Source organism: Gobio gobio (assembly GCF_949357685.1).
Source record: "Gobio gobio genome assembly, chromosome: 21".
Taxonomy (NCBI): domain Eukaryota; kingdom Metazoa; phylum Chordata; class Actinopteri; order Cypriniformes; family Gobionidae; genus Gobio; species Gobio gobio.
The window spans coordinates 27,513,366-27,540,905 of NC_137117.1; the positions used below are offsets into that span (position 1 = coordinate 27,513,366).

Sequence of the window (27,540 nt, forward strand, 5' to 3'; positions counted from 1 at the left end):
CTGCGCATGGTTGTCAGCGCACAGGAACTGAGCGTCCGGAAGTGGCCCGTGTGTATGTTTGTGTGTGGAGCAGGTTGGCGTGATCGCCGTCGCTACTCGGTTTGTTTTTGTTCTCTAACAAAGTGTGAGTTACAGAGCAGCGGTCGGCTCATAAAGTGAAGGACGGGCGCCGTTTCTGCGTCTTTGTTTGTATTTACAGCCGCTTGCTTTCTTTTTTAACGGCACAAAATGGGTCCTGGTTAGGATTATTTTGAAATAAAGAAGCATTGGGTTTTTAGAGGCGAGCTGATGCGGCTCAGGGGAGATCGGCGGCCCGCTGCCGTGTTCGAAGCCTGGTGCTGAATTAAGCTCGAGTCGCCGCGGCTCCGCTAACGAAAAGAAAGCCGTTGCGACTCGTCATTACAGAACAACAACGAAACAAAGTAAGACTTCATCTAAACAACTGCTGTCATATCAAAATATCGTTAAATGTCCTTACCTTTCTTGCATGTATACACACTTTTGACAATACCGCACCAGCCGACCTTGCGGTAAAGTGTTCCGGCTCAGTAGCCCGTGCTAACAGAAGCTAAGCGCTTGATTAGCTTCGCGGAGCCGTTACAGCGCGAGAGGCCTCGCGCCTCGGTTCCCTTTAACGGATATTTAGCTCGCTCTTCACACAACACGGCTAACTGGCTTCTCCAACAACAAAGTTAAGATATGTCACACTTCCTACAAATGATATTTAGCAGCATTAGAACAAAATGAACGTGAAATGACGGTTTGTTGGTGACATGTTTTGAGTTAAAGAGAATTTGAGTGTGGAATCGATTCGAGCAGGCTAAGCTAGTCGGGTTAGCAGCCGCAGCATTAGCGATCATCATGGGGTTTTAAGCTGCTTGAGTTTCCATGGATATAGTTCTATCTTGTGACAACTAAAAATGGAAAACAAAAGTAAATATACAAGTTACTGAAGTCAAAGATATATTCTTTTAACCAAATTCTCCATATATTTGGATAATGACAGCGAAGTGTCAGGACACTGACAGTAAAAAAGAAAAGAAAAACCGACACTGACAGTAACCGGCATTGGTGGCCTGACGCTTAATGCTTTCTAATTAACATTCATTCACTAATTAGTGTTCACTACTCATTCGCTAATCAAAAATGTTATATTGAACCATAGAGTGTCCGAGCACGTGGTTTTTAAAATGAGAGGGAATTTATTTTGCCAATCAATTTCAAATCATGAAACATGACAGACAATACAATACTTAAATGTTAAAATACACTTTGCTAAACATATTCAACAAATAAAATAAAAAAAAATGCTTATAAACAACTTAGATGCTTCTCATAGATACCTAGTGTGTTTTGTTTTACTATTTTTCAAGCCAAGAAGTACCTTAATAAAATGTTTCTTTTTAGATAAAACATATGTGGACAAACTTTTCCAATTGTGACATTTGCAGTTGAAAAAAGGTAATAAATCACAATTTATGTTGCTTTAAGAATCATGATGTTAATATCGCATCGTTGGTCCCCTGGTGATTCCCCACCCCTACCACTCAACCAGAGTCTATTTGTATTACATACAACTGTTGTTTTTGTTTGCAGTCTCCCTCTGATTCTCTTCTGGGAGTGCTCTCACTTGAAACGTCGCCAAGATAGCTGGACCGGGCAGGAAACGGCACAGCTCAGATCCAGACCCCTGTGGAAGCAGCTCCGGCAGCGGGAGCGAGGTAGGAGACGGCCGTCCCATTAGCGGCAAGTGGCTGAAGATGGCCAGCAGCAGTACAGGACCAAGTGAATCGGGCCGGAGGCGAGGTCAGAGAGGACCTGACGATGCGGTCAGCACCAGCAAGAAGAAGCAGAAGGACCGAGTCAACCAAGAGAGCAAGGAGGCCAAGCGGGCAGCCTCATCCGTCAGCACAGAGACTAGGAAAGGTGAGGAGAGGACGTGGTTTGTAAACACTCAAATTAGGTCGGAATTACTTTCTCACTCAGGTCCTTTACCCTAATTAATTTCATCTCTTATCTTTTTCATTGTCCTTTCGCTTGGTGTCCTGTCAGGCATTAGTCTTGGAACTCAAGCCGTAGGGACCTAGACACATATTTGATTCATATGCTTGGACAAAAATATTGTGGGGGTTAAATGTTTTACTGGATATATCTAATGTAATTTGAACTGATACAAAGCGTCTGTGGTGCAGTGTCCTTTTGACTGTTATAAAATGCAGCCTGGCCCATAACTAGAGGTTAAAGTCATTTAAAAGGTATAGTCCTTGTCCTATTTTCATGTGCAGAGCTGGGATCGGTTCCAATCTGTAGCACACTGGGAACTGGGACGTTAACTTTGTGAAACGCACTGAACTTGTGTAATTGTTCCGCTATTGTATACACTATTGATTGAGCTATGGCACTACTTCTAAAGCTAACCTATTGAATTGGTTGTTGTGTGGCATTGGAAGCTTGTTAAGTTGGTATGTAGTGAATCCAGTTTAATTTAGGCAGACATTTCTGATAATCATCTTGTGGTAATTATCTTTGAACAAAACAAAGTGATAATGAAAGTAAAACTAGAACCAAAGGTGGTTTTGAATGCTGTGATTTCAGATTGTATAATTTCACATTGCTGACAGCTGTTGAATGAGCCTTATTTTCCTTGTTGGATGTTTATGTAAGTTCGTAAGTAATAATTTGTTTGGTTAGGGATGGCTTTTCAATCACCTGAAGTTATCATGTTCTTGGCATTCATGGAGAATCGTAATCTTAAAGTATATGGCAGCTTCTTAGATTTAGTTGAATATAATTCAGGTGACCAGGTGTCCATTCTTCGTACCGCGCTTTATACATCTGATGATTTGACAGATGGCAGATCTTCTAATCGAGATATCTGATCTCTGGCGGATTTGGTTCTTCAAATGAATTTGCGGATTTGATTAAAATATCTGGATTAAGTTGTCTGTGTTTACTGCAGGTTCTTGTGTTCATTGGAAAGGGCAGATATTAGGGGTTTAACGATAACCTCATGTCACAATTCGATATCAACATACAATATTATTGTGATACTCCAAAACATGTGGTACAAGGTTAACAAAAAACGTACTGTTGATTAAAATGTTAAATTTGGTATTACGTCAACAAAATGACATCATATTTAAAAAGAACATTACGCACCCGACGAAAACATTTCTGGACCTTTATAAGGAAACAGTCAGGCGTCCAAAACAACATAAGTTATAATAATGTGTACTCAATTATTTCACAATTATTTGTACAGGCTTTACATTTTTATTTCAGTGTTGTCATAATGTCAAATCGTCAACAACTCCAGATAACTGAGTAATCCTTGTACGAATAATGGGCTTCTGGTGCAGATTATTTTTGTTTAACTTTCAGATAACTGTTATGCAGAACCTTTTTTTCCCCCAAATTGTTTAATTTCTAATTTTGACTCCATAAGTAAATTAGTACTGCAACAATAAACATTTTAATGAATACAATTTTATTAGATTAAATTGTGACCTTCATAGTCATGATTTTCAGCGTTGTTTTGCGCTAATTATTAAGCTGCACATTTCCATGGAAGCTAGCTTCTGCCACAGAATAAAAAAATACAAAAGGCAATTGCCACTTTTTATCTCACAATTCTGACTATTTTCTCTGTTTGTTTTTCTTCAGAATTGTGAGATATAAACTAAATCCAATTCTGAGAAAGTCAGCTCACAGTTCTGACATTTTCTTGCAATTGCGAGTTTATTTCACAATTCTGACTTTATAACCTGCAATTGAATAAACTCTCAATTGAATTTACCCCATCAGTTTTTTAAATGCATGTTAAAGGATTAGTTCACTTTTAGATAAACTTTTGCTAATAATTTACTCACCCCCATGTCATCCAAGATGTCCATGTCTTTCTTTCTGCAGTCGAAAAGAAATGTAAGTTTTTTGATGAAAACTTTCCAGGATTTTTCTCCATATAATGGACTTCAATGGGCTCCAAACGGTTCAAGGTCCAAATGACAATTTCAGTACAGCTTCAAAGGGCTTTAAGCGATACCAAACGATGAATAAGGGTCTTATCTAGCGAAACGATCAGTTTCTGCAAGAAACCAAGCAGTATTTATGCTATTATTTTACCTCTTAACAGACGAACGTGATCATCTCTGAGCTCAGCCATAACTTCCGCTAAGTGAGGTCAAAATACGATCCTGTTCATAGATATATCGATCGTAGATTCCTCATTCTACTGATCCGTGCAAGCGCTAATGAGGCATCTACGTATACATCTATGAACAGGCTCGTATTTTGACCTCACTTAGCGGAAGTTATGGCTGAGATGATCACGTTCGTCTGTTTAGAGGTAAAATAATAGCATAAATACTGCTCGGTTTCTCGCAGAAATGGATCGTTTCGCTAGATGAGACCCTTATTCATCGTTTGGTATCGTTTAAAGCCCTTTGAAGCTGTACTGAAACTGTCATTTGGACCTTGAACCATTTGGGGCCCATTGAAGTCCATTATATGGAGAACAATCCTGGAATGTTTTCATCAAAAAACTTAATTTCTTTTCGACTGAAGAAAGAAAGACATGGACATCTTGGATGACATGGGGGTGAGTAAATTATCAGCAAAAGTTTATTTAAAAGTGAACGAATCCTTTAATGAGCTTATTGTGAAGGTTTCATCCATACTTACACATTTTTTTTTAATTTAATTTTTAATTTTTTTACTTATTAGTAAGATTTTACCAGAAAAGGTATTAGACTGTTTATCATATGTTAATATCATATGTTTTTGAATAACCGGTTCACTCGTATGTATGTCACAATACGGACACCAAAATTGACACTTACATGGACTGGTAATGTTTTCAGTTTACAATCGCCAATGATTGTTTGAGACATGTGACGGGTTTGACAAACGTACATTAGCGTTTTGTTTTAGGGTGCCAGCCTGTGCCCTGCCTGCTTTGTGTTTTGCCTCTGCAGTGCTATGCTGAGTGCTGAAGTGTTGTAATCCAAGCCTGTGAGTCTCTGCTTCAGTAAAGAAGTGCTTTGTCAAGGTCAGGGGAGTGACTCTGCCCGGCACATGCATGAGAAGACTTTGCTTAGAGTATTCCTCCCTCATTGGCCTCTCTACATGGCATTTGATATGGGTGCGCCATTTGTCTCTCTTGTCGAAATGTCATGTTTCGTCTTTGCAAGACAGAGCAGAGCACCATCCCTACATGAACCCCGGGAGAAGTCTATCTCTGGACTGCTGATTCCTGTCATGCAAGGGAGGCTCATGGGATACTGGCAGAGTGGGGATGACATCACGTGGAATAGAAGCCTAGCTGTGGGGCATTGCAGCTTCTTCATGACCTTTTAGATCCGTGTGTCACAGTGAGAGAGAGTAAAGGGACGGGACTAGCTGTCACTTGACCCTGAAGCCTGATCCTTAGAGATAAACACGCGCTCTTTCTCGATCTTTCCTGCTCTCTCTGACCTGCTCGCTCACACGCACCTATGTTAAACTCCATAACAGAGCAGTTTGAAATCGAAAGGAGCTGGGCTTTCTGCTATGACTGGCTATCAGATTGTGTAGCATTATCATGAAATCAGGTTTGTAGTAATTAATACATAAATGTACATAAATATTCTTGTGTTTTCGCTCTGCATATGGAATAATACTTTTAATTACAGTCAGGGTTTTCTTCAGTGATTTTACGTAATGTGTTTGTGACGGATTCAACCTTACATGAATGTTCATTTGTCTGTGTAGATTTGTTTCTGGACTGGAAGCAGAATGCGTACGAGGTAATTGTGAGGCTGAACTGTGGAGATGCTGGGGTCCTGAGAGTAGAAGATATTGATTCTGCCTTTTCCGATTCCGCCTGCCACATCCGCTTGCCGGGTAAGGACAGTATGTGTGCTTGTGTCCATTGTATTTGGTCCATGTAGGTCTTTTTTATTTGTGTGTGCCGTGCTTGTCAGTTTTTGTGAGTGTAATATATAATAAAAGAATGTTTTTAATTTTGTATTTTGAGATGATTTGATGGTATTTTTTTATATTTATGCAATAATTATGGTCTATTTTTGCCATTGAAAATTATATTATAATTTTTTAAAATAATTTTTTATTGCAGTATTTCAGGTTAAAATAGAGACTAGGCCTTCAAAATATTTTTTTTTGAAGGCAGATTAGCGCCCTCTTTTGGAATTATTTAAGAAATCATGCAACCATGGGTGTGATCACTAGAGGTCTCTATGGAGAGGCTTGAGAATTCCTTAGTTCTGTTTTGAACACATTTAATGATTTTTGTTGTTGTTGATGGATTTGAATATATATTGAAAAAATCTGAAAGACTATTTATGATAAAGTTTTAGATATTTTTCTTTTGTTAGAAGTATAGATGTTTTTCTGTGAATTTCTGTTTTTTCAGATTTCCCATTCATTTCCTCTGGTGTCATTTTTGACCGAAGAGCACAAGTGGGAGTATTTGTTTATGACCACTTAGCCTGCTCGAATCATGCCCTCAATTTTTTTTTGTGTGTTTACATACCCAATGCTAGAAAAGTCACCAGGTTTCATATCATTCTGATGAAGCTGTGAGTTTTAAAAATTCCATATGTGGTTCATTGTAGGGGTGTGCACAAATATTCGATTATTCGATCTGTAATTAATATTCGATAAATAAAAATACTATTCGAATTTTACTATATTGCTTTGCTGGCCGTAAATGCAGTGAATCCATGATAAATCCCTCTAAAACTCGCAGTTATAGCTAAATCCACTGGGTGGCGCTGTGGAGCGTGTTAATAAGTTAAGTGTATTTGATCACATAATGTCCTGCCTCGCGATGTTTGGAATTACTCAGATGAACATTGAAAATTCTTACAAAATGGAGTTACTTTTGATAAAATGAATGAAGGAAATCACATCAAATCCAAACACCAGTTGAATGAGGACAGCTGTCCATCACTGCATCACGAGTGCAGGTAAGCACAGATGTTCACCGAGTGAGAGAGAGATAACGACAGCAAAATTATCTCGAGACAAATGCTTCCTTTAAGTTTTGTCGAGGGTTTAAGAACTGAAAACACAATGTGCTGTTAGAAACATCATTTAACACCGTTATCTGTGTGTCTCTGCAACGTCTGTCAGCGGGGCACGTTTCTCACCCGAGAATATCATCATCCACATGATATTATTGTTTTTTTCAACATTATAATGTGCAACAATATAAAAACACTATAACCATATTCTGACTCGTGTGTGTGTATATGTAGCCTATGTTCTGCACGATAACTGGCGCGCTCTGCATTAGTGTTTTTTCCCGCTCATGCTGCTTGAGCTTATAATGCTTTTGTTCTTTAGGCCTATATTTTTGGTTTACACACATTGTTTAATGTTTTGAACTGAATGAAAACCTTAAGATATAACATAAGCTTGTTGTGTATACCTAATCATAAGTTTGTTTAGAAATGGTGACGACAATTTGATGAATAAATAAAAAAAATTACCTCTTTCTCCTTTTCTCAAAATAACGTCATTTAAATAAACGAATATTCGAAAATTTGTTTTTTATGAGCCCAAATATTCGAATACAATATTTCGGAAAAATGCCCATCCCTAGTTCATGGGTTCAGTTTTTCATAGGTGTGTGTGTGTGTGTGTGTGTGTGTGTGTGTGTGTGTGTGTGTGTGTGTGTGTGTGTATATAAGTGTGTGTGTGTGTGAGTGGATGTGTCAATATCACTCTCTTGATGTTTTAGAGTGTCACCCCTTTACTGCTGTGTACTTTTTTTCAGCATCGTGGCCGATTTGTAGATTGTACACACAAATATTCAGAGAATTTTGTGTTTTTGCTGATTTCCCATTCATTTCCTATGGTCGGTCATTTATGACCGAAGACAATGAACGCTACTTTTTTTCTTTCTTTTTTTTACGACCACTTAGCATGCTCGAATCATGACCCCAATTTTTTTGTGTGTTTACGTACCTAATGCTAGAAAAGTCACCAAGTTTCATATCATTCCGATGAAGCAGTGATTTTTAATATTTCAAAACAGAATTTTCCGGTCAGATATGACTGAAGAGCACCAGAGGGTTAAGAGACTTCTTTCAAAAACATAAATCCTTCCAACCCCAAACTTTTGAACAATAGTGTATGTACTGTGACGTTTGTGTTTTCTCAGATGGCCGTGAATGGAGCTGTCATCTCCACGAAGAGATTGAAGCCTCCTGCAGTAAATTGCTTTATAAGGAGAAAACAAATGTTCTGCAGCTTGTCATGCACAAGAAGATCCCTCTCAACACCTGGCCCACCTTTGCTGTAAGAACACCTCCTCCCTCTTGTCTGCTCTTTTTCTCCTGTTGTCTATCTCCTTTTCAAGCAAGCTTTTATTAATTTTTTTTGCTAAGCAAAACATTTTTTTTTTTGGGCAGATAGAGTTGCCATTCCTTACAAACAAATGCTGTACAATTAAAAAACAATTTATTAGTCTATTTAGACGCCCTTTTTGAGGGTTTGAAAATGTCGTTAATGAAATATACACTTTTATTTAAGGTTTTTAACAAATATTTTGCTAATAGTTCAATATCATTATTTAATGATAAATGTTATTTAGTAGTAGAATATTATCAAATAAATAAATAAATTCAATATATAACTGATAGCGTGATATGGGTTAAATAAGTTATTAGGATGATAAGAAAGTTTGAAAGTTACAGTTATTTCCCATTGGTCTGCAAGAGCAAACTGTGTGACCATGCACACATGCAGCTTTGAGCGTTCATGAATGTTTGCCTAGCCAGAGTCCCCCTTAGGAAAGCTTTATTTATTCATGTTCCCCATTATGCAGAACAAGAAAAAGACGGAAGCAGTGAACATCCTTACAGAGAATGGCAGCAACCACCAGCAGTCAACCACAGGGCAGTCTGAAAAATCTGGCGAAACCATTGAGAAAACGCCCGCAGTGACTTCTGCTGAGCAAAAACGAGGCAAACCCGACCGAGGGTTGAAACGAGGGATGAAAGGCAAACAGGTGGAGCTCACTGAGAGCACCGGGATGAAGGCAGCCGAGATTAAATCAAGCGATAAAGCAGACTCGATCAATGAGCCCAGCGCAAAGCGCACCACACGACCCTCTAAAAACACAAAGGAGCCCCCACTAGCTCCCTGCTCGTCGAAGGAGTCTCAAACCAAACAAGCAGTTAATGGCAAGTCACACATATCAGCCGTTAGCAGTGGTGCTTCTTCATCTAGCAATGCAAAAGACAACAGGGCTCAGATACAAGTCAAAGGTCAAGCATGCCAGGCGTCGCAGAGAGAAAAAAGAGCGGACAGGAGGCCAAAAAGCAGTGCTCAGGTGAGCCAAATAAGAATAATCAGGTGACACTTTACCCGAAAATGAAAATAATCAGCAGGAAATAGAATGGTGGAAAGAGTCTCACATCCTGTGGTCCGTCATTTTGTGTTTTTTACAGGTTGAAGCAGGTGATAGCAAGACTGTTTCCTCTTTGTGTGAGCCGAAGGTGATGCAGCAGGAGAGTTGTTCTTCTCCCGTGAAAACAGACTCTGAAAAAATAGCATCAGATGAGACCGAAAACAGAAAGGAGGAAAAGAAGCCACAGGCTGATACCCAGATCCCTAAAATGCTTCCATCTCATGATTCAGGATCTGGAGAGCCTGTTTCAACACCCTTAAAAAGAGAGGAGTCTCCTCAGAAGAGCTGCACAGAGGAGAAGAGAGATAAGTCCAAGGAGGAGCCACATGGAGGGAACCATGAGGAGGATACAGAAGGTCAGTTGAGAACATTTTGTAAAAATGTTCAATAACAACAAAAATCTAGGGCTGCAACAACTAGTCGATAATAATCGAGAATGAAAATCATCGACAACGATTCTCATTATCGATTAGTCAGGTCTGCCACCAACTTCCACCACTCACGCCAAATTACAGCACTGAATAACATATTTCTATGGACAAAATGCGTTAAAAAATTGTGGAGTGGAAATAGAGTGAGCTTCTGCGGGAAAGGTACATAATCCTAGCAGCCAAAACATGAGAATTCTTTATTTTAAGCTTCAAGTTAATGCATTAGCGTTTAACATAGTGCCTCCTCAGCGCAAAACGTTTATTTTACAGGTTTTATCCTTATCTGTAAATGTTACTTATTCACGTGAGTATTTCCATTTTGCATGAAAACGTGTCCTGACAGTCTGTGTTAAACTTCAAACTTCACTGAACGAGCGCGTCAAACAGACAGAGCGCTGTCGAGATGGAGACTATTAATATTCAGCGCAAAAACATTAATTTAGCTGAAATATATGCTATTGGACGCTAAATTTAGGTTTAAAAGTCAACATGTAGTTGAATTAAGAGTAGTAACTGTAAAGGGATAACAGCGTGTAATTGAATATAAATGTAAGACGTTTCTTAGGATAAAGAAATGGCAGTAACAGGTTGCTTGTGCGCGGCTGCTAACAGTTTATTTTTATTGTGTTTTTGTTTTTCTTTAACATCTTAATGTAGGGATTTAAACTGTCCTTTTTCTTAGTAACTTTTGCACATAATGTATAGCACCAATTTTTATTTTATTATAGTAAAACCATGTTTTATTGGCGTATTGATTACCATTTGTATAACCACACAAATACCATAGTTAAATTATGGATTTGAAGCAAAACCATGGTTAATTTGTGGTTACCATGGAATAACTACAATAACCGTGTTATTTATTTATGATTCTTCTTTTTTTTTTTATTTGCTTGTTTTATTCGTTGTAAAACCATGGTTAATTTTTGTAAGGGTAGATGTATTCACTATGTATGTTTTCATTGCACTCAGCTGACACGTTTGTTGGAAGGACAGCATTGGGCAGGATGTGGAATAGTTTTGTCAATAAAATAAAAAAATAGCTTTTTATCGAATTAATCGATTAATTGAAAGAAAAAGAAAAATCGACCAACTAATCGATTATCAAAATAATAGTTAGTTGCAGTCCTAAAAAAATCGTACTGACCCAAAACCTTTGAACCTTTTTTTCTCATGACTGATGTGTGTTAAGGTCCGGAGCCGATGGTGAACTTGAAGTTAGTGAAAAATGACTCGTATGAGAAAGGCACAGACCTGATGGTTGTTAACGTCTACTTGAAAGAAATTTGCCGGCAGACCTCCAGGGTGCTGTTTAGGGAACAAGACTTCACTCTTATCTTCCAGACCAGGTGAGAGATTAATCCGCACACATGAGTTTCCTCATGAGTAACTCTTCCGTTTCCATTAATTGTTAAAACTGTCCACAGTGATCCCAACTTTTTGCGCCTTCATCCGGATTGCGGACCAAACACTGTCTTTAAATGGCAGGTTAAACTCAGGTGAGATTATCTGATGGGCATCCTAATCTCTGTCGATCCACTAGTCAAGAGTGCATTTCTGAGGGTTTCTTTATTGGTTCCATCTGCTGATGTTTCAGGAATCTAATCCAGCCAGATCAGTCCAGCTATGCCTTTACTCCGTCCCGAATCGACATTACCCTGAAGAAAAGACACAGTCAACGCTGGGGGGGTCTGGAGGCCCCTGCCACACAAGGTCTGCTGCCTGGATTCTCTTTGCTTCTGAAAAGTCTTTTCCAAACAAACGCACATGATTATGTCATGCACATGAATTTGTCTCCATTCGTGATTTCTTAAATCTCCAAAGCGATAGCTACCTGGGCTTGGGTAAATATGAAAAACTGGACCCTTGATCTTTTCAGCGAGCTCTGACATGTGTAATAGGGAGCACACATTATATTATTACTGTGGAAAAGCTGGACTGTTTTTGTTTACATGCTGAAATGAGGGAACCAGTCAAGAAAGGGAATTTGACTGCAGGGAGTGATCCAGTAACTCAATACGAGCGTGAGACGGGGTCAAGTCAAATGTGCCAATGTGTTCTTGTCTTTATGCCAGACTCCTGACCCACACTGCTCTATATAGCTTTATTTCAAATTTAGCTACCACTCCAACATGGCATTTTGCTAGGGCTGTGCTAGTCCGATTATATATTGATACATTGGGATATACTGAGTGTCAGTTGTTGTTGTGTTATAATAATATATACACTACCGTTTAAGCGCATTAAATTAATCAAGTGACAGTAGAGATATTTTCTTTTTCAAATAAATGCTGTTATTTTGAACTTTCTATTCATCAAAGAATCCTGAAAAAATCTGTCATGGTTTTCACAAAAATATTAAGCAGTACAACTGTTTTTAACATTGATATTTAAAAGAAATGATTGAAGATTGAAGCTTTGACTTTTTGATGCTAACCATAAGCTCTATTGTCTGTTGTCTATTGTCTGTTGTTTAAGGTGCAGTGGGGGGCGCCAAGGTTGCCGTGCCCTCCAGCCCTTCCACACTCGATAAAAGTCAGCCAGGAAGCAGCCAGCATGCACTTCCTGCTAAAGAAGAACCACGTGTGGGAGAGGAGAAAGTCAAACCCCCTCGAGCCTCAGAGGAATCAGGGCTGGATGCCGTGGCCCCTCGCTCAGTCCCAGAACAAATGTCCCTCAAACAGGAACCAACTGTTGTAACGGTAATATAGTGGACCTTAGGGAATCCATCATCATGTTCATGTCACATATGATAATCTGGTCTCAAGCTTGTTAGATATCACTTGTCTTTTCATCTGTCCAAAGCCCAAGCCCACCTGCATGGTGCAGCCCATGACTCACACTCCTCCTGCAGGCAATGAGAGAGCTGAAGAAGTGGAGGAGAAGAAGGTGTGTCTCCCCGGCTTCACTGGACTGGTCAATCTGGGAAACACTTGCTTTATGAACAGTGTGATCCAGTCCCTCTCAAACACACGGGAACTCAGGGATTATTTCCACGGTGTGTGGCATTTTCATTAATGAGAATGGATACTTTTTATTTGGTTATGTGTCTTACCAAGCTGTTTTTTTTGTGGTGTTTATTGTTTTCAGACCGGGCGTTTGAGTCAGAGATTAACTGTAATAACCCATTGGGCACGGGTGGACGACTGGCTATTGGCTTTGCTGTTCTGCTTCGAGCGCTGTGGAAGGGCACTCACCACGCATTTCAACCCTCCAAATTAAAGGTATCTATGCTGCAACAAAACTGTCCTGTTATACCATATCTTCTAGTTTCCCATATTTGATTGTTAAAAAACCCATAATGACCGGGTGTTGTTTAATTTCTCTTCATAGGCTATAGTTGCCAGTAAGGCCAGTCAGTTTACAGGCTATGCGCAGCACGATGCTCAAGAGTTCATGGCTTTCTTGCTGGATGGGCTGCATGAGGACCTGAACCGCATCCAAGACAAACCATATACAGAGACCGTTGACTCAGACGGCCGTCAGGATGAGGTGAGTTCTTGATTTTTGTCTCAAAACATACTAGACAATATTACCTTTTTACAAATATTACAATTGACAAATGTAAGCATTCTTACTAGTAGTATCAAACTTTAGTCATCGCACTGTATCACATATGGTATAAAATCTGCGGTTCTTGTTTATTGTTTGGCAGGTTGTTGCAGAAGAGGCATGGCAGAGGCATAAAATGAGGAACGATTCATTCATTGTTGACCTCTTTCAGGGACAGTACAAGTCAAAGCTGGTGTGTCCAGTGTGTTCTAAGGTAATGCATCAAGAGCAAAATAAGATCTATGATTAGGGTGAACAGATTTCTCATGGTGGAATATGGGACTGGATTGACATCCACGGCAGGGGATTACAAAAAAAATAGGGGTGCGATGATACACTTCGCTCATGAGACAAGACTATATACGATATTAGGCTCACGAGAACAAGATATTTTTAAGAAACTTTATTTACAAAATCTTCAATGACTGAAAGGAAAAATAGTCAAATAAAAAAACAATGCAGGTGCATTTTACAATAGGGCTGTCACTAACGATTATTATTTTTATAAAATAGACCTAAGTGAACAATAGCCTTTAAAATAACTTAAAATACATATATAAGAATAATTGGTTCAAATAAAGTATTAAAGTAATTTTATGGTTTTATTGATCAACACTCTATAAATATATATAATTAAATAAATAAAAATATAAACTAATGTACATTTATATATTATATCAAATGCATTCAGAGTATTTCGCCATATTGTGCGTTGCAGCGTTATGCTTTCCAAACCTACATTTATTTGATTAAAAAATACAGTTTAAGTATACAGTAATATTGTAAATGAATATCACAATTTAAAATATTGTAACATATTTAAAATGTAATTTATTTCTTTGATTGCAAATCTGAATTTTGTCTATATCCTTCAGAAATAGTTATGTTAAGCTGATGTGGTTACTTGTTTGAACATGTTGAAAACAGTTGTGTTTTGGTTTTGTGAAAACAGAAATATTTTGTTACACAAGTGTCTGTCAATTTTGTTCAATTTAATTCATCCGTGTTAAACAAAAGCATCAATTCCTTTAAAACAACAAATCATACTGACCTCAGAATTTTACATGGGTAGTGTGTCTATGCTGTTATGAAAACTGGCAAATTTGTGATAATGCTTTTGGTGAGAAAAAGAATGGGATATTGATACAGGTATAAATTCAAGTCCAGTGGTCCCCAGTTTAGGCTGCCTTTGTGTGTCAGGAAATGCTGACTACTTTTGATTATGTTAGGCAGATAATTATGATGTCCAGTATCTGTTAGCAGTATGGTTGTGGGAGTTTACTCATCTGTTATTTCTTTTTTTCCCTTTCCTTTCCTTTTTTTTTTTTAGGTTTCCATAACCTTTGACCCCTTCCTGTACTTACCTGTCCCTCTACCCCAGAAGCAGAAGGTGTTGACTGTTTTCTATTTCGCTAAAGAGCCTCACAAGAAACCAGTCAAGGTAAAAACAGCATAAAAATCTGTTCATTCTAAGCAAGCCTGTGCATGTAGGGTTTAATCTGTTCATCTTTATTTAGATGGACATTCTTGTGTTATGAATAAAAATGATGAATATATTGATATAAATCATTTGCCCTTTGCCAACCATTTGTGTAGTTTTTGGTCAGTGTGAGTAAAGAGAACTCGAGCACGACTGAAGTACTGGATTCAGTATCTCGCAGTGTGAGGACCAGACCCGAGAATCTGAAGCTGGCAGAGGTATGGATGTAATATGTCGTAGTGCACGGCCACATTCTAATGAAAACTCTAAAACTGTCAACATTTTTGTAAACTATATTCAATATATTTCAGTGGCGCAAACTTGAAGGAAAGGAGTGTAGGACCATAAGTGTGGCTGAAGAACTAAATACATTTTTACTTAAATATTTCTAAAATTTGAATTATTTTTGATTGATTATATTTCTAAACATGTGTGAACACCAGATTTTTAATTCAACAATCCAGAAGAGGGCGCAGTGATGCAAAGTGCATATATTTATAAATAGTTTTATCTTGATTATCTTGTTTTCATAATCATTGGAATCCAGAATCGTAGTGACAATAAAATTCTATTATTGCGACTTGTGATGTAAGTTTTGTACGTCATTTATAAGCCTCTTTATTTTCTCTCAGGTGGTGAAGGGTAGGTTCCACAGAATCTTTTCACCGTCTCAGTCTTTAGACACGGTCTCGCCCAGTGACCTGCTCTTCTGCTTTGAGATGTTGTCAAAAGATCTCACCAAAGAGAGGGTGGTGCTGCTGAAGGTCCAACAGGTACACCATTTCCATCACCTTTTTTTCAGCATTTTCTCCTTCAGTTTTGTGAGTTTGTGTCAGTATTGTTGTGGCAGCAATAACACATGTTTTTGTGTTGTTTTTTTCTCTTGGTATGATTTCATGTATTCTCTTTGTATTGATCTTCAGAGACCTCAGGTTCCTAGCATCCCAATCACAAAGTGTGCTGGCTGCCTGAAGCCTCCTGCCTCTGACGATGAGAAGCTCAAGCGCTGTACTCGCTGTTACCGTGTTGGCTACTGCAATCAGTGAGTTTCCATCTGTTCTTTAGAACCATGACTCTGAGATCACGCTTTGGATTTAGAGATTTTGTCTTGGCTTAGTTGGTGGTAAGTTTCTTTCCTCTGATTACAGGGCCTGCCAGAAAAACCACTGGTCTTCTCACAAGACCATGTGCCGGCCCAATGTGGAGAATATTGGACTGCCGTTTTTAATCACTGTGCCTGAGTCTAGGCTGACATATACCCGCCTCACACAGCTTCTGGAAGGCTACTCTAGGTATAGTTACTAGATTCAGAATAATTTGCCCATTTGTGTACTTTGGTAATTGGGTCAGCTTTAGAAGTACGGGAAAGTTTACACAACATCATTTTCAACTGAAAACTTTTTAAGCGTTTTGGCCTTTCATTTACACCGCAGTGGCCATTTGGAGGCCTGAAAATGCAAACTTTTGAAAACGATAGCGTTATTGTCTCTGTGTAAACTACAAAAACACAAATTGTTGAAATGAGGATGTCATGCGCATGCATATTATGTGTTCAGTCTACAGGCGCGCAGTGTTTCTTTACAAGTGACATCGCTACCTACTGGCCTGGCAGCATAATACAGCATTTTTCGCAGATCCTTATGAACAGGGATCATTTTGACAACAATGATGTCTTTACACGAAAAAATGCAAAGTAACATATTTTACATCGTTGTCGTGTAAACGTACCCGAGTACAATGATAGCATTTTAATACTTATTTGTCTGTTTATTTTTATTTTGTGTCTATTTGCCTGTGTTTATAGCATTTATATTTTGTATAAATGTTTTATAAACATTTTATTTATGTATGTCTTTTTATGTATTATAGCATTTATTGATAAATTATTTATTTGTCTGTATTTTCCATAGCATTTGAATTTTATATAAATATTTTTATATACTTCATATTTTTGATAGCATTTTTGTGAGCTTTTTGTATTTTGTTTATTATAACAATTATTGATGTAATTTATTTATAAATTACTTATTTGGCTGTTTATTTATAGCATTTTATTTTGTCTTATATTTTCATATAATTCTTATATTTTCTACAAATTTTGTAGCATTAAGAATAATTTTATTAGTTATGTTTTTGATAGCCTTTTGATATAATTGTATGTCTTTTATTATTATAGCATTTATTGATGACTTTTATAAATGTATTTGTCTGATTATTTTTATAGTATTCATATTTATATCAGTTTTATATTTTCTTTGCTTATTTTTATGAAAATAGTATTGTTTTAAGTCTGTATATTCAATATAGCATTTATTATAAATTATTTAATTGTAGCCTATTATTATTTTAATAGCTATTTTATTAAGTAGTTTTGGCAAATAGATTTGCCAAAAAGAAAGAAAAGTCTTTTAAAAACTAGGAACAGCAGCACTGTGTAACCCTTCATTTCTGTGTGCAGGTACTCTGTCAATGTGTTCCAGCCACCTTTCCAGTCCGGTAGGACGTCCCCAGAGGCCAGCCTGTCCCGTGTAGACTTGACCTCCACGGCGAGCAGTGCCTCAGAGTGTCAAGAGCAGGAAGAAGAGCCGTCATCTGCAGGAGAAGCGGAAACAGAGGCTGACTGTGTCACAACCCCTCAAACAGAGACCGTGACTACGCTCTCCACAGACACACTCTCCATACACACAAGTGACTCAGGATGCTGTGAGCTTGCCACCAGCTCCCAAGATTCTTTGGTGGAGAAAGAAACATCATGTGAAAAGGCTATTAAACCAGAAGGTAAGTTGGTCTAAAGCTCTTTCCTTGAAGTCTTTGTTTGTTTTGGAGGAATAGTCAATCATTGTATGTTCATTGGTAGCTGTAGTGACTGGGTATCAGCAGCCTTCTGAGTCTGGGAGCGGAAGTGTGTCTCAATTCTACATCAACGTTCTGGACTCGAACCAAAAAGAGGACACAAAACTTGAGGACAAAGGTCAGTCAGAGGTTTTTGGATGGATGTGTTTTTTAAAATGCTTGTGTTAGAGAAGCTTGTGTTTTTCATCGTCCTGGTGCCACCTACAGGTGATGTGGTATTGGAGCTGCCTGATGACTGCATGCTGGAGCTGGTGTGGAAGAACAATGAGCGGCTGAAGGAATATGTGCTGGTGCGCTCTAAAGAGCTGGAGTTTGATGAAGACCCGGGCTCTGCTACGGAGACATCCAGGGCAGGACACTTTACCTTAGAGCAGTGCCTGAACCTCTTTACCAAACCTGAAGTGCTGGCCCCTGAAGAGGCATGGTATGGACATACACAACAATTTCAAACTTTTGAAGCATGAAGTGCCCTTAGCAAGGTGTTTAAAGTGCCCCATTATGCTTTTTTGATTAGATTCTGAACAGCTGAAATGATTCGTCAGCAATTCCAGTCTCACTTCCTGTTACAAACCTACGTAGGTTTGTAACACATTTGCATAATGCCAACTTATAGTCTTTGCTGGCTGCCTGCGAACAACGTCTACTTTGATCCGCTCACAAGACTCTATTTGTAGCTGAGGCATTTCGAGAAGATGCTGTTTTCTGCTCGAATAAAGCAAATTCACTTTGCATGCACTTCCAAAGGATGAGGACTCTCGCTTAAATTGATACGGTAAAACCAACGCCAACGTTGCTGTTTGTATCACTGTGTACAAGTGCTGAGGAATCCTCAGAAGCTTAAATTCAGATATGGTAATGGCCATTTCGTTTTCTATCACGCGTCGTTAACGGTAGACCAATCACAAAAGATTGTGACTGAGCCATCTGACCGTTCAGAGCAGGATCTCGGAAAGGAGGGGTTTAGAGAGCCGTTTCAGACACTGAGACACTTGAATTTTCTCATAATGTAGGAGACATCCGAAACAAAATTAGGAACCTATAATAGGGGCACTTTAAATGGCATCATAAATGTGATTGGCCCATTTAAATCTTCTTTTGTTGTGGTTCAGGTACTGTCCTAAGTGTCAGCAACACAGGGAGGCCTCTAAACAGCTGCTGCTTTGGCGCCTTCCCAACGTGCTCATCATCCAGCTAAAGCGCTTCTCATTTAGGAGCTTCATATGGAGGGACAAGATAAATGATATGGTCGATTTCCCAGTCAGGTACACTCAATCTCACAGACATTCTTTTTTTTTATGTTGTTAAAGTCTTTTATGCTCACTAAGGCTACATGTATTAGATCAAAAATACAGTAAAACAGGTACACATATTGTGAAATATTACAATTTAAAATAACTGTTGTTTTTCATACATTTTAAAATGTAATTTATTTCTATGATGGCAAAGCTTAATTTTCAGCAGCCATTAATCAAGTCCCTTAGAAATCATCACTGATTTGCTGCTCAAGAAACATTTCTGAATATGAATGTTGAAAACACTTGTGCTGCCTAATATTTTTCTGAAAACCATGATATATATCGTCGCTGTCCGATGAAAAACACGTATGTCCATTTTGCCGATTTTGAGATTTTTCGACGGTTTGAATGTCCAGGTTCATTTCCGTATACAGTATGCTTCACATATCTAAATGGCCAATGAAAAGCTGTGAAATCATGTCATCTGATTTTCACGTATATCCATTTGGTGTCAAAGCTGTCAATCACGCCGCGTATCTCCCGCCCTGTGGAAGCATCTCGCCGGTCTCGCTGGTCTCGTGAAGTTGTTTCATCGAAGCTCAGCACTGGATAGCAGAAAGTACGACATTGAAGCTCTCCACAGTTTAGTTCTAATCTAGTTCTTCACAGATTAGTTTGCTTGCTAGTATGTAAATAAACTCGGTCTCATTGATAAGATTCAGCCTTTTTTTTCTTAGTCAAACTGATCAAATTATAGCCTGTAATGCGACTGTCATGATTGTCACTAGAACATGCCTCACTCATACTGCTATCACCGCTTGCCAGAGGCTGAGAATGTCCGGCACGTATTCCTCTGTCAATATGAAACGTGACTTTGCCATTCTAATTAATGATCGGAAGAACGCGTATCGACCACCGTTACTGTAAAATATGCACGTATGTCCATTTAAACTCAATTTTGGTCAAATGTGGATTATATCATTACACTGGCAAGAATATGGTTACATGTAAAGATGCCGTACCAAGTATGACAACACTACATCCAACTGCTTTTGAAATACGGTGTTTTTTTCACTTCCTGAAAAGTAAGCGTTTTGGACATACGTGAGTTTCATCGGGCAGCGACGATATATTTGTAAGATTCTTTAATGAATTTGAAAGAACTACATTTATTTGTAGGGCTGTCACTTTTGTTCAATTTGATGCATCCTTGCAAAATAAGTGTTAATTTCGTTAAAAAAAACAATCTTATTGACCCTAAACCAGTGTCCTTTTTGTATGATTGAGATACTATTATAGTTTTTACTAATATTTAGAGTTTTGTTTTTTATATATTTTTTCAATTTTTTTTTATTTTAAAGTTTTATAAATTTGTGAAAGTTTTTAATCTTTCTAGGGAGTCCTTTCCTAACTCTCATCACCTGTAAATATCATTTGTAATGATATTTATTATGAAAAGTGCTATACTAATACATTTGAATATATGTATTGGTTGAAAACCAATAGACTCAATGGTTGAAAAAAGTTAGTTATATTGATACAAAGTAAACATTTTAAAATGATTGAAAATCTGCAATAATGTTATTAATACTGTTCATATTTGTAGCATCTCAGTTGTTAGTACCATTGCAAAAACAATCCTGATAGATTTGGTGGAGATTAATGGTGGTTTGATCGGTTGCATTCTCATTTAGCTGAATGGTTTTGAATTGGCCATATAATGTATGTTTCACCAAGAGTATTCTGTTCTCATCAGAAACTTGGACCTGAGTAAGTTCTGTATTGGTCATAAGGGTGACATCCAGCAGCCCCCTATCTATGACCTCTACGCGGTGATTAACCATTATGGCGGAATGATTGGAGGGCACTACACAGCCTATGCTCGTCTTCCCAGTGACAAGAACAGCCAGCGCAGCGACGTTGGTACGTTTGAGCTCTTCTAGCTCAATAAGCTCTCACCATCTGTGATCATTCAAAAATCTCACTGTTTGGCTTTGACTGTTTCAGGTTGGCGTTTGTTTGATGATAGCACAGTGACGACAGTGGAAGAGAGTCAGGTGGTGACACGTTACGCCTATGTGCTGTTCTACCGCCGCAGGAACTCTCCAGTGGAGAGGCCGTCTCACTTGCTGGGGCCCCTTGGCGCTGAATCCTCTGCTGCAACTGGTGGTGCTGCCAGTCAGGTGAGCTCAGCACCTTCTCATGTCACCACAGCCCAATGGAAAAACATTTAATCTTAGTAGAGCGGCTGTATACTTGTTCATTAAAGTTGCAAGGGATTGGATAATGTTCCTGGTGGATTCTCAACATTAAAAAAGGGCTATTTCTTCATTGTTAATTTTTTTTTAATGAGGTGTCTCTCAAAAATGCCCAGACAACATCAGATGATTATAATTTAATTAGCAGTTTCATGAGAAGATTGCCTTGTGATATCTTCAGAGCTGTGACTAATAGATGAATCACAAAGCATCACTGTCATTAAATGAGTGGATTTTGATGGATTGTGTTAGGATCTCATGACTTCTTTCTGATGCCTTCTTTGTTCATGATTTTGGTGCATCTCAAAAGGGAAAAATATATAGCAGTGACATTTGAGCCTTGGTATCAACAATGTGTAAAAGTGTGGTCACATTAGCTACATTTAATTGGCTAAAAAGGTCCAATGACAATAGTGCAGTGATGAATGAAGCACTGCTCACACAGAAGTCACTTTCAAACTGAGCAGCTTTCTGTTGGTCAGCACAGCAAATTTGCGTGACCAACTTGAACAAGAGCGAAATCTGCATGGGGAACTTTTTCAGCCTCCTTCGATACTACCAAAAGTCTATATTTCACCTGTAAAATTTCACAGCGCAACAGTAAATGTGACCGCACCTTAACAAGAAGTTTCTTTACATCTTGCTCTCTGCTCAGTTGAATGCGTGAATGACCGTCACAAAACTTGCCAATTTGGCAACATCAGGGTCATTATATGATTGATAACGAGGCGCACATGTTCCAAGTTAAACACCGGTAGTCTGTCCTTAAAGTTTGAACCGATTATTTATGGGTGCGTCTTGGGAAACATCTTGCCTTTTAGTTTAGTAGATGCATCAATTACAAGGTGTGTGCATTGATTCAAAAAGCTATGACTTGAAAATGAAATTCTACTTCTGGAATCTACTCTCGCATGCTAATCTGCTTATCCATCCACCTGAGTGTGTGAGCGGCATATGAAACGGGAGCAGTGTGCTCTCTGAAAGTGTATTTGGTGTTCTACGGTGTAATGATGAGGCTAGGCCCTTGCCCAGAAGCTGACACAGGTTTCCGCCAATCGCAGGCGTCTCTGATATGGCAGGAACTGGAGGAGGATGAGGAGGGGCAGAGAGAATCCTCTCTTCGGAGCCTGTTCCGCCCTGGTCTACGTGGAAGAAGAGCCAGGACAAGGCTGGAGGAAGAAGCAGTGGAGGGCAGGAGTGGGCATTCTCACCGCAGACGAGATGGCATCTCAGATTACTGTGACGGAGAACGCCTGAGATATTTCATCCTGGGCACTGTGGCGGCAGTCCTAGCATTGCTGTTCAACCTCATCTATCCTTTGTTATACTGGTCCAACTGGGCTTGATTTACTACTCACTGCAGCTGCAGACCCTCAGTACAAAGATTTGCACTTTAAACTGATTGTACTGTAAGTCATGACTCTTTTTGATGGCAACTTCAATGTTATTTAGCTTGAGTCACAGCCTGATATAGCAAGCATGGGTAACTGCAGCTTGGAGTAATAATGGGCGTGCTGAACGGTAGGGGGGGCGTGCCGAACGGTTTTTCATTGGTCGCGAAAGCTATCTGTTCCTGTCACTATAGACTTGGTTGGCATTACTGGGAACGCCCACAAAACGTCATATCCGCCATATGCTGCGGGGGAAAACTAGCCATTAGAATGAATGCACGTAGACCTTGTTAGACGCTCTATCTTTACTCTTTGTAATGATTACGATTTATTTTTGCTTGGTGCCGTCCCGAAAAGTTTCCATGTGGCGTTCTGCACCTCTAGTATGTTAAAAAAAACCCTGATCTGAAGTTTTATTCTGCCAAATAAACAGATGTCCATTATAATTAAACATTTGCACTACATGATGCTGGTATTATTGTAAAGAAAAAAAAAAGTGATTTCATTAATTGCAATGGCAACTTTGTTGAACAAAACGCCAATAAAGTCATACTTGTCACGTACGGGACTCATTAAAGCAGTTTTTCACGATGAGCGATCACACATCCACATAATGCGTGAGGTTATTAATGAACAAAACATTCAAAAGTCGTCTTAATATCATGATGGGAAGGGCTGGGCTCATGCTTATGCTTCAAGCTGATAATCACATTATATGTTCAACATTTTCTCGTCAAAATGCATACTGCTTCCACAAATATTACACGACATAATAGCTAGGCTACTTCATAAATCACCCAGTCTTTTGATGAAGACAAAAGTAAATAAAAAATCTTTGCTATTGTCAGCAATTCTAATAATATTGTGACACTGACAACATATTGTCAACTCCAAATATCAATTTCATAGCACAAGACACGTTTTATGATCATTGTATGTAATACATACTTTTAATCCATTAAATTCAGGAACACTGAATTAATGTCTTCATCGAAAAAAGGTGATTTATGAAGTTGGCATGTCATACCTATATGGGGGTTGGCGGAGCAGCATGTATTTTGATCAGAAAATGACACCTCTGGTCATTGATTCCGTTGGGTCGTTTATCAGTCACAGATAGTGTACTGACAATCTGACCCAATATGGCTCAAATATATCTTGCTCTGTCGAGCGGCAAAAGTGATTCTACACAGGCTATACTGGGTTAACCCCAGCCATTTACATTGTGGGAGAATGGACTGTTTTCCCCCACACTGACTCCGCCCCCAGCTATGACACGATGCCGACCAAGTCTATTGGCCTATAGATTAAAAGGAAGCAATAAATCAAACATAATCCTATAAAAACCAAATTCCATTCTTTTAACGTAAAAACAACGTTAATGATATTAAGAACATTCAATAAAAAAAAAAACTTTCAAAAGTAGCTTCGGAACCTCTGCATGGTGCGGATTACTGACGTCATCACATTATCGATGTCATAACTGCGAGCTTAGGTCTAAGGCTGAATCCGAAGTCGCCCCCTGTACACTATATAGGGCACTATTTGAGGGGACAGCCATTTGTAGTGGTGTCTGAAACCATAGTGGACATTATTGAGTGCACATTCAAATCTCTTTTCTTTCATTCAGTCATTTGTTGCGTCTCACAGTAACATGTGTCTGTTAAACAACAATAAAGTAATTAAAGCTGCAAGATATAACCACAAAGGAAATAAATGATCGTATTTTAACAAGCTATTGTAATATAGGAAACCGTTCGGCACGCCCATTACTCCAAGCTGCAGTTACCCCCGTCTCTGATATAGCCATGCCAGTCAGGATTTCTTTTGCCCCATTTCAGTTTTTTTACAGCATTGTCCAGAATGTTTCAAAAACACTCAGGAAAATAGCCATTAGAAGGACTTTATTTGCTGCCTCCTTTTTAGCCAAACGTGAGATTGTATTTTAGCTGTGTGTGTGACTAACCATTCAATCAAAACTAATATTAAAGGGATAATCTAAAAATGAAAATTAATTTTTTTTTGTGTATGACTTTTTTTTTTTTCTGCAGAACTCAAAAGAAGATATTTTGAAGAATGTTTTGGTTCCCTTTGACTTCTACTGTATGGACAAAAAAAAATACAATGGAAGTCAATGGGAACTGAATCTGTTGCTTACCGACTTTCTTCAAAATATCTTTTCTCAAACAGATTTGGAACAACATGAGGGTGAATAAATGATGACAGAATGTTCATTTATGGATGAACGGACCTTTTAAAGCAGATCAGCATTGTGTATCAGCTGTGTTTTCGATATAACTTAAATGCCTTTATAAACAGCATAATGGGGGCATTTTAAACTCAAGTCTTTGTGTATTATTTTTTTGTACTTTGAGCTTAATTTAAAGTCAACATGAATTCAAAATGATTTACTCTAGTTAAAGTTGTGGCCTATTGGTTAGAGAGTTGGACTTGTGGTCTTGGTGTGTGTGTCCATCCATGGTAACCTAATGTGTGTGCACTAACAAATTCTGAGTATGGGTTACCATACTTGGCCTTCACATCACTTTACTCACTTACTCTATTTACTCTAATGCATATTTTTGTTCTTATGCATGAATGATCAGTGCATGTTATTCTCCAGGAAAGTTTTTTTTTTTTTTTTTTTTTTTTTTAATTGGAATTAAATTTCTATATTATACATATACTCTGGAATATATTTTATTGGTTTCAGCTGATGAAAATAACTGGCTAGATAACAATTTAGACATTGTTTTAGCAAACTCATTATTCTACTAATAACTTCTCGCAAAACAATTATTTCCAATGGATGAAATCAAGTCCCGTCTTGGATTTTCTTTTTCTCGTTTATTATGTCATCTAGAAGTAAAATGATCTGTGTGCTACTGTTTCATGTTGACTTTAGGTTGGTGGAGTCATATTCTTTGTATCTTGGGGTAAATCTTGCTACTTAATTTTATGGTTTCATGTTCACTTTTGTTAATTTTATATTTACTCATTTAAACCACTAAATTATTTTCTTCCGTCTTAATTTTTTTCGCCAAAGTTTGTCGGTAGTCTGGTAGGAGTTTAAGATGTTTTGTTTAAAAATGTTATTGACTGATTAGCATTTTCTGAGTCAGCAAGGCAGGTCAGCTCAGTACTTTCTGTTTTTCTGTACTTTGATCCATTGATTCAAGGCCTAGTTACACATGTTGTAAATTGAAATGTGATCCAGATATTGTAAGATGGGTGGTACTGGGGTTTGTGGGTATGTGTCAGTTTCAACAGTCTCAGGGATGCTGGTGGGCTATGATCGTTCATGTGGCCGTCCACATTACAAAGCCTAAAGACATTTGGCTTCTGTGAATGCCTCCGCTCTGGACACCGTGACCAAAACAATACCATCAGATATTATCGTACCTCATTAAGGTCATGGGTCATTATGTCATCACGGGTGTTCCTGTTTGAAATGTTAGTGGTTCTAATTTAAGGATAAATCTTTGATAAAAGGCACAGGACTACATTATTTATGTATGTACCGGTAATCATATTTAAGCAGTAATTGAATGTTTGCGTAAGTGATTATTTAAGTATAATCTTAAAATGGCAATGTTAATGTTATTTATGATGCTGCACAAAATATGCCAGCAATAATTGAGACCACTTTAAATGCTGCTCAATTGTAATAGTGCCTGTACCACGCTCTTCACAAACAATAAATAATTAAAAATGACCAGATCTTGAAATCACTGATTTTTTGTTGTTGTTGTTGTGGCGTTCATGTACTCCGTTCAGAAAATGCCTAAAGTTTCTCTCTATAACAATGGTTTATTTTACAGGCTTCTAGCCAGACACTGTTTGGGACAGACCTGGACTCAGACGGACCCCCTCAGTTGAGCACAGAAGTGACCTCTGAGATGTTTGCACACTCTGGAGAATGCGCCGCCCCGTCCTACAGCAGCATGGAAGAGGTGGATTGAAACGTGACCCAGTCAGGGAGACTTGCTTCCAATAAAAAATGTAATTGACTTTAATGCTCACAAGTGGATCTAGCATGGCAAAGGTGCTCAATTTTCTTTTTATTTACATTAGCAATGTGGAGAAAAAAAAGGCTGGGTGTACATTTCCAACACAGAGACTGTTTGGAAATGTCTGATTAAGTGGCCTGTATGTTCAGATGACGTACATAAGGTGATGCTTAAAATAAAGACTAATCCTCAAACACATTCACAAATAATTCTGAAAGGTGCACACATTTAAATACAGTCATAAGAATAATTGCACAGATCTGCAATTTTTTTTTTTTTTTTAATGTATATGTAAACATTTTAACACTTAGAATTATGCCATTCACAATTTCCCATGATAGGTTTCTAATACAATGTTTATCTTGCTTGTATTTACACGAGGTGTTACTTTGGTAAAAAACAATCAACGACTGAGATCAACATGGTTTGTTTGGATGCACAGAAGAGTTTGTTTTTCTCACTGAAGTGTCGCCTGGCCTGTTTCTCTTTAAAGAGTCTGGAAGTGTTGTGCAAAACTATTGCAGTTGTTGTAGGTGAAGTTTTAAGTGTGGACAAGGCAGATTGTTTGGGGGGGGGGGGTTCTCACACTCGGGCCATTATTACACTTGATGTCCTGTTCTTTCTTTCTCAGACAATCCAGTGATTGAAAATTTTCTTTTGTTTTACTCCATGTCAGATCCTGTGGAAATGCAAAAGCTTGATTGGCTGAGATGCATGTTGGCCTACAATAGCCCTAGTACAGTGTATCATATTTTTTGTTGTTGTTGTTGAGTGGATTGTCTTGTTTCCCCATTTCTTGTTTTCGTATTGGACTGCAAAGTAAGCGGGAACTGGGGGTTTGATCGTAAGAATGCTGCTGTGAATAAAACAAATGGTTAATATAAATAAAAGCCTTTTTTGCATAACAACCTTAGA

General features: G+C 38.3%; 1 protein-coding gene across 11 annotated transcripts; it reads left to right on the top strand.

Annotated features, from left to right (window-relative positions):
* The first annotated feature begins 18 nt into the window (after window positions 1-18).
* Window positions 19-27,540, top strand: usp19 (ubiquitin specific peptidase 19). 11 transcript variants are annotated; one of them, XM_079803100.1, is made up of 27 exons: window positions 19-422; window positions 1,408-1,461; window positions 1,597-1,926; window positions 5,749-5,880; window positions 8,165-8,301; window positions 8,831-9,337; window positions 9,456-9,771; window positions 11,039-11,195; window positions 11,274-11,345; window positions 11,444-11,559; window positions 12,331-12,548; window positions 12,652-12,844; window positions 12,937-13,070; window positions 13,180-13,338; window positions 13,502-13,612; window positions 14,729-14,839; window positions 14,995-15,096; window positions 15,511-15,651; window positions 15,802-15,920; window positions 16,027-16,170; window positions 17,337-17,656; window positions 17,736-17,849; window positions 17,939-18,155; window positions 18,841-18,993; window positions 20,723-20,889; window positions 20,974-21,149; window positions 26,437-27,540. In XM_079803100.1, exons 3-27 carry the CDS (start codon window positions 1,761-1,763, stop codon window positions 26,575-26,577), a joined length of 4,323 nt encoding a protein of 1,440 aa, XP_079659226.1. In that variant the 5' UTR covers window positions 19-422; window positions 1,408-1,461; window positions 1,597-1,760; the 3' UTR covers window positions 26,578-27,540. The 11 variants fall into 11 exon arrangements, with proteins under 11 accessions (XP_079659226.1, XP_079659223.1, XP_079659225.1 ...); XM_079803098.1 differs by having other exon boundaries at window positions 41-422; window positions 12,325-12,548; XM_079803095.1 differs by lacking the exon at window positions 26,437-27,540 and adding an exon at window positions 22,286-24,014 and having other exon boundaries at window positions 41-422; window positions 12,325-12,548.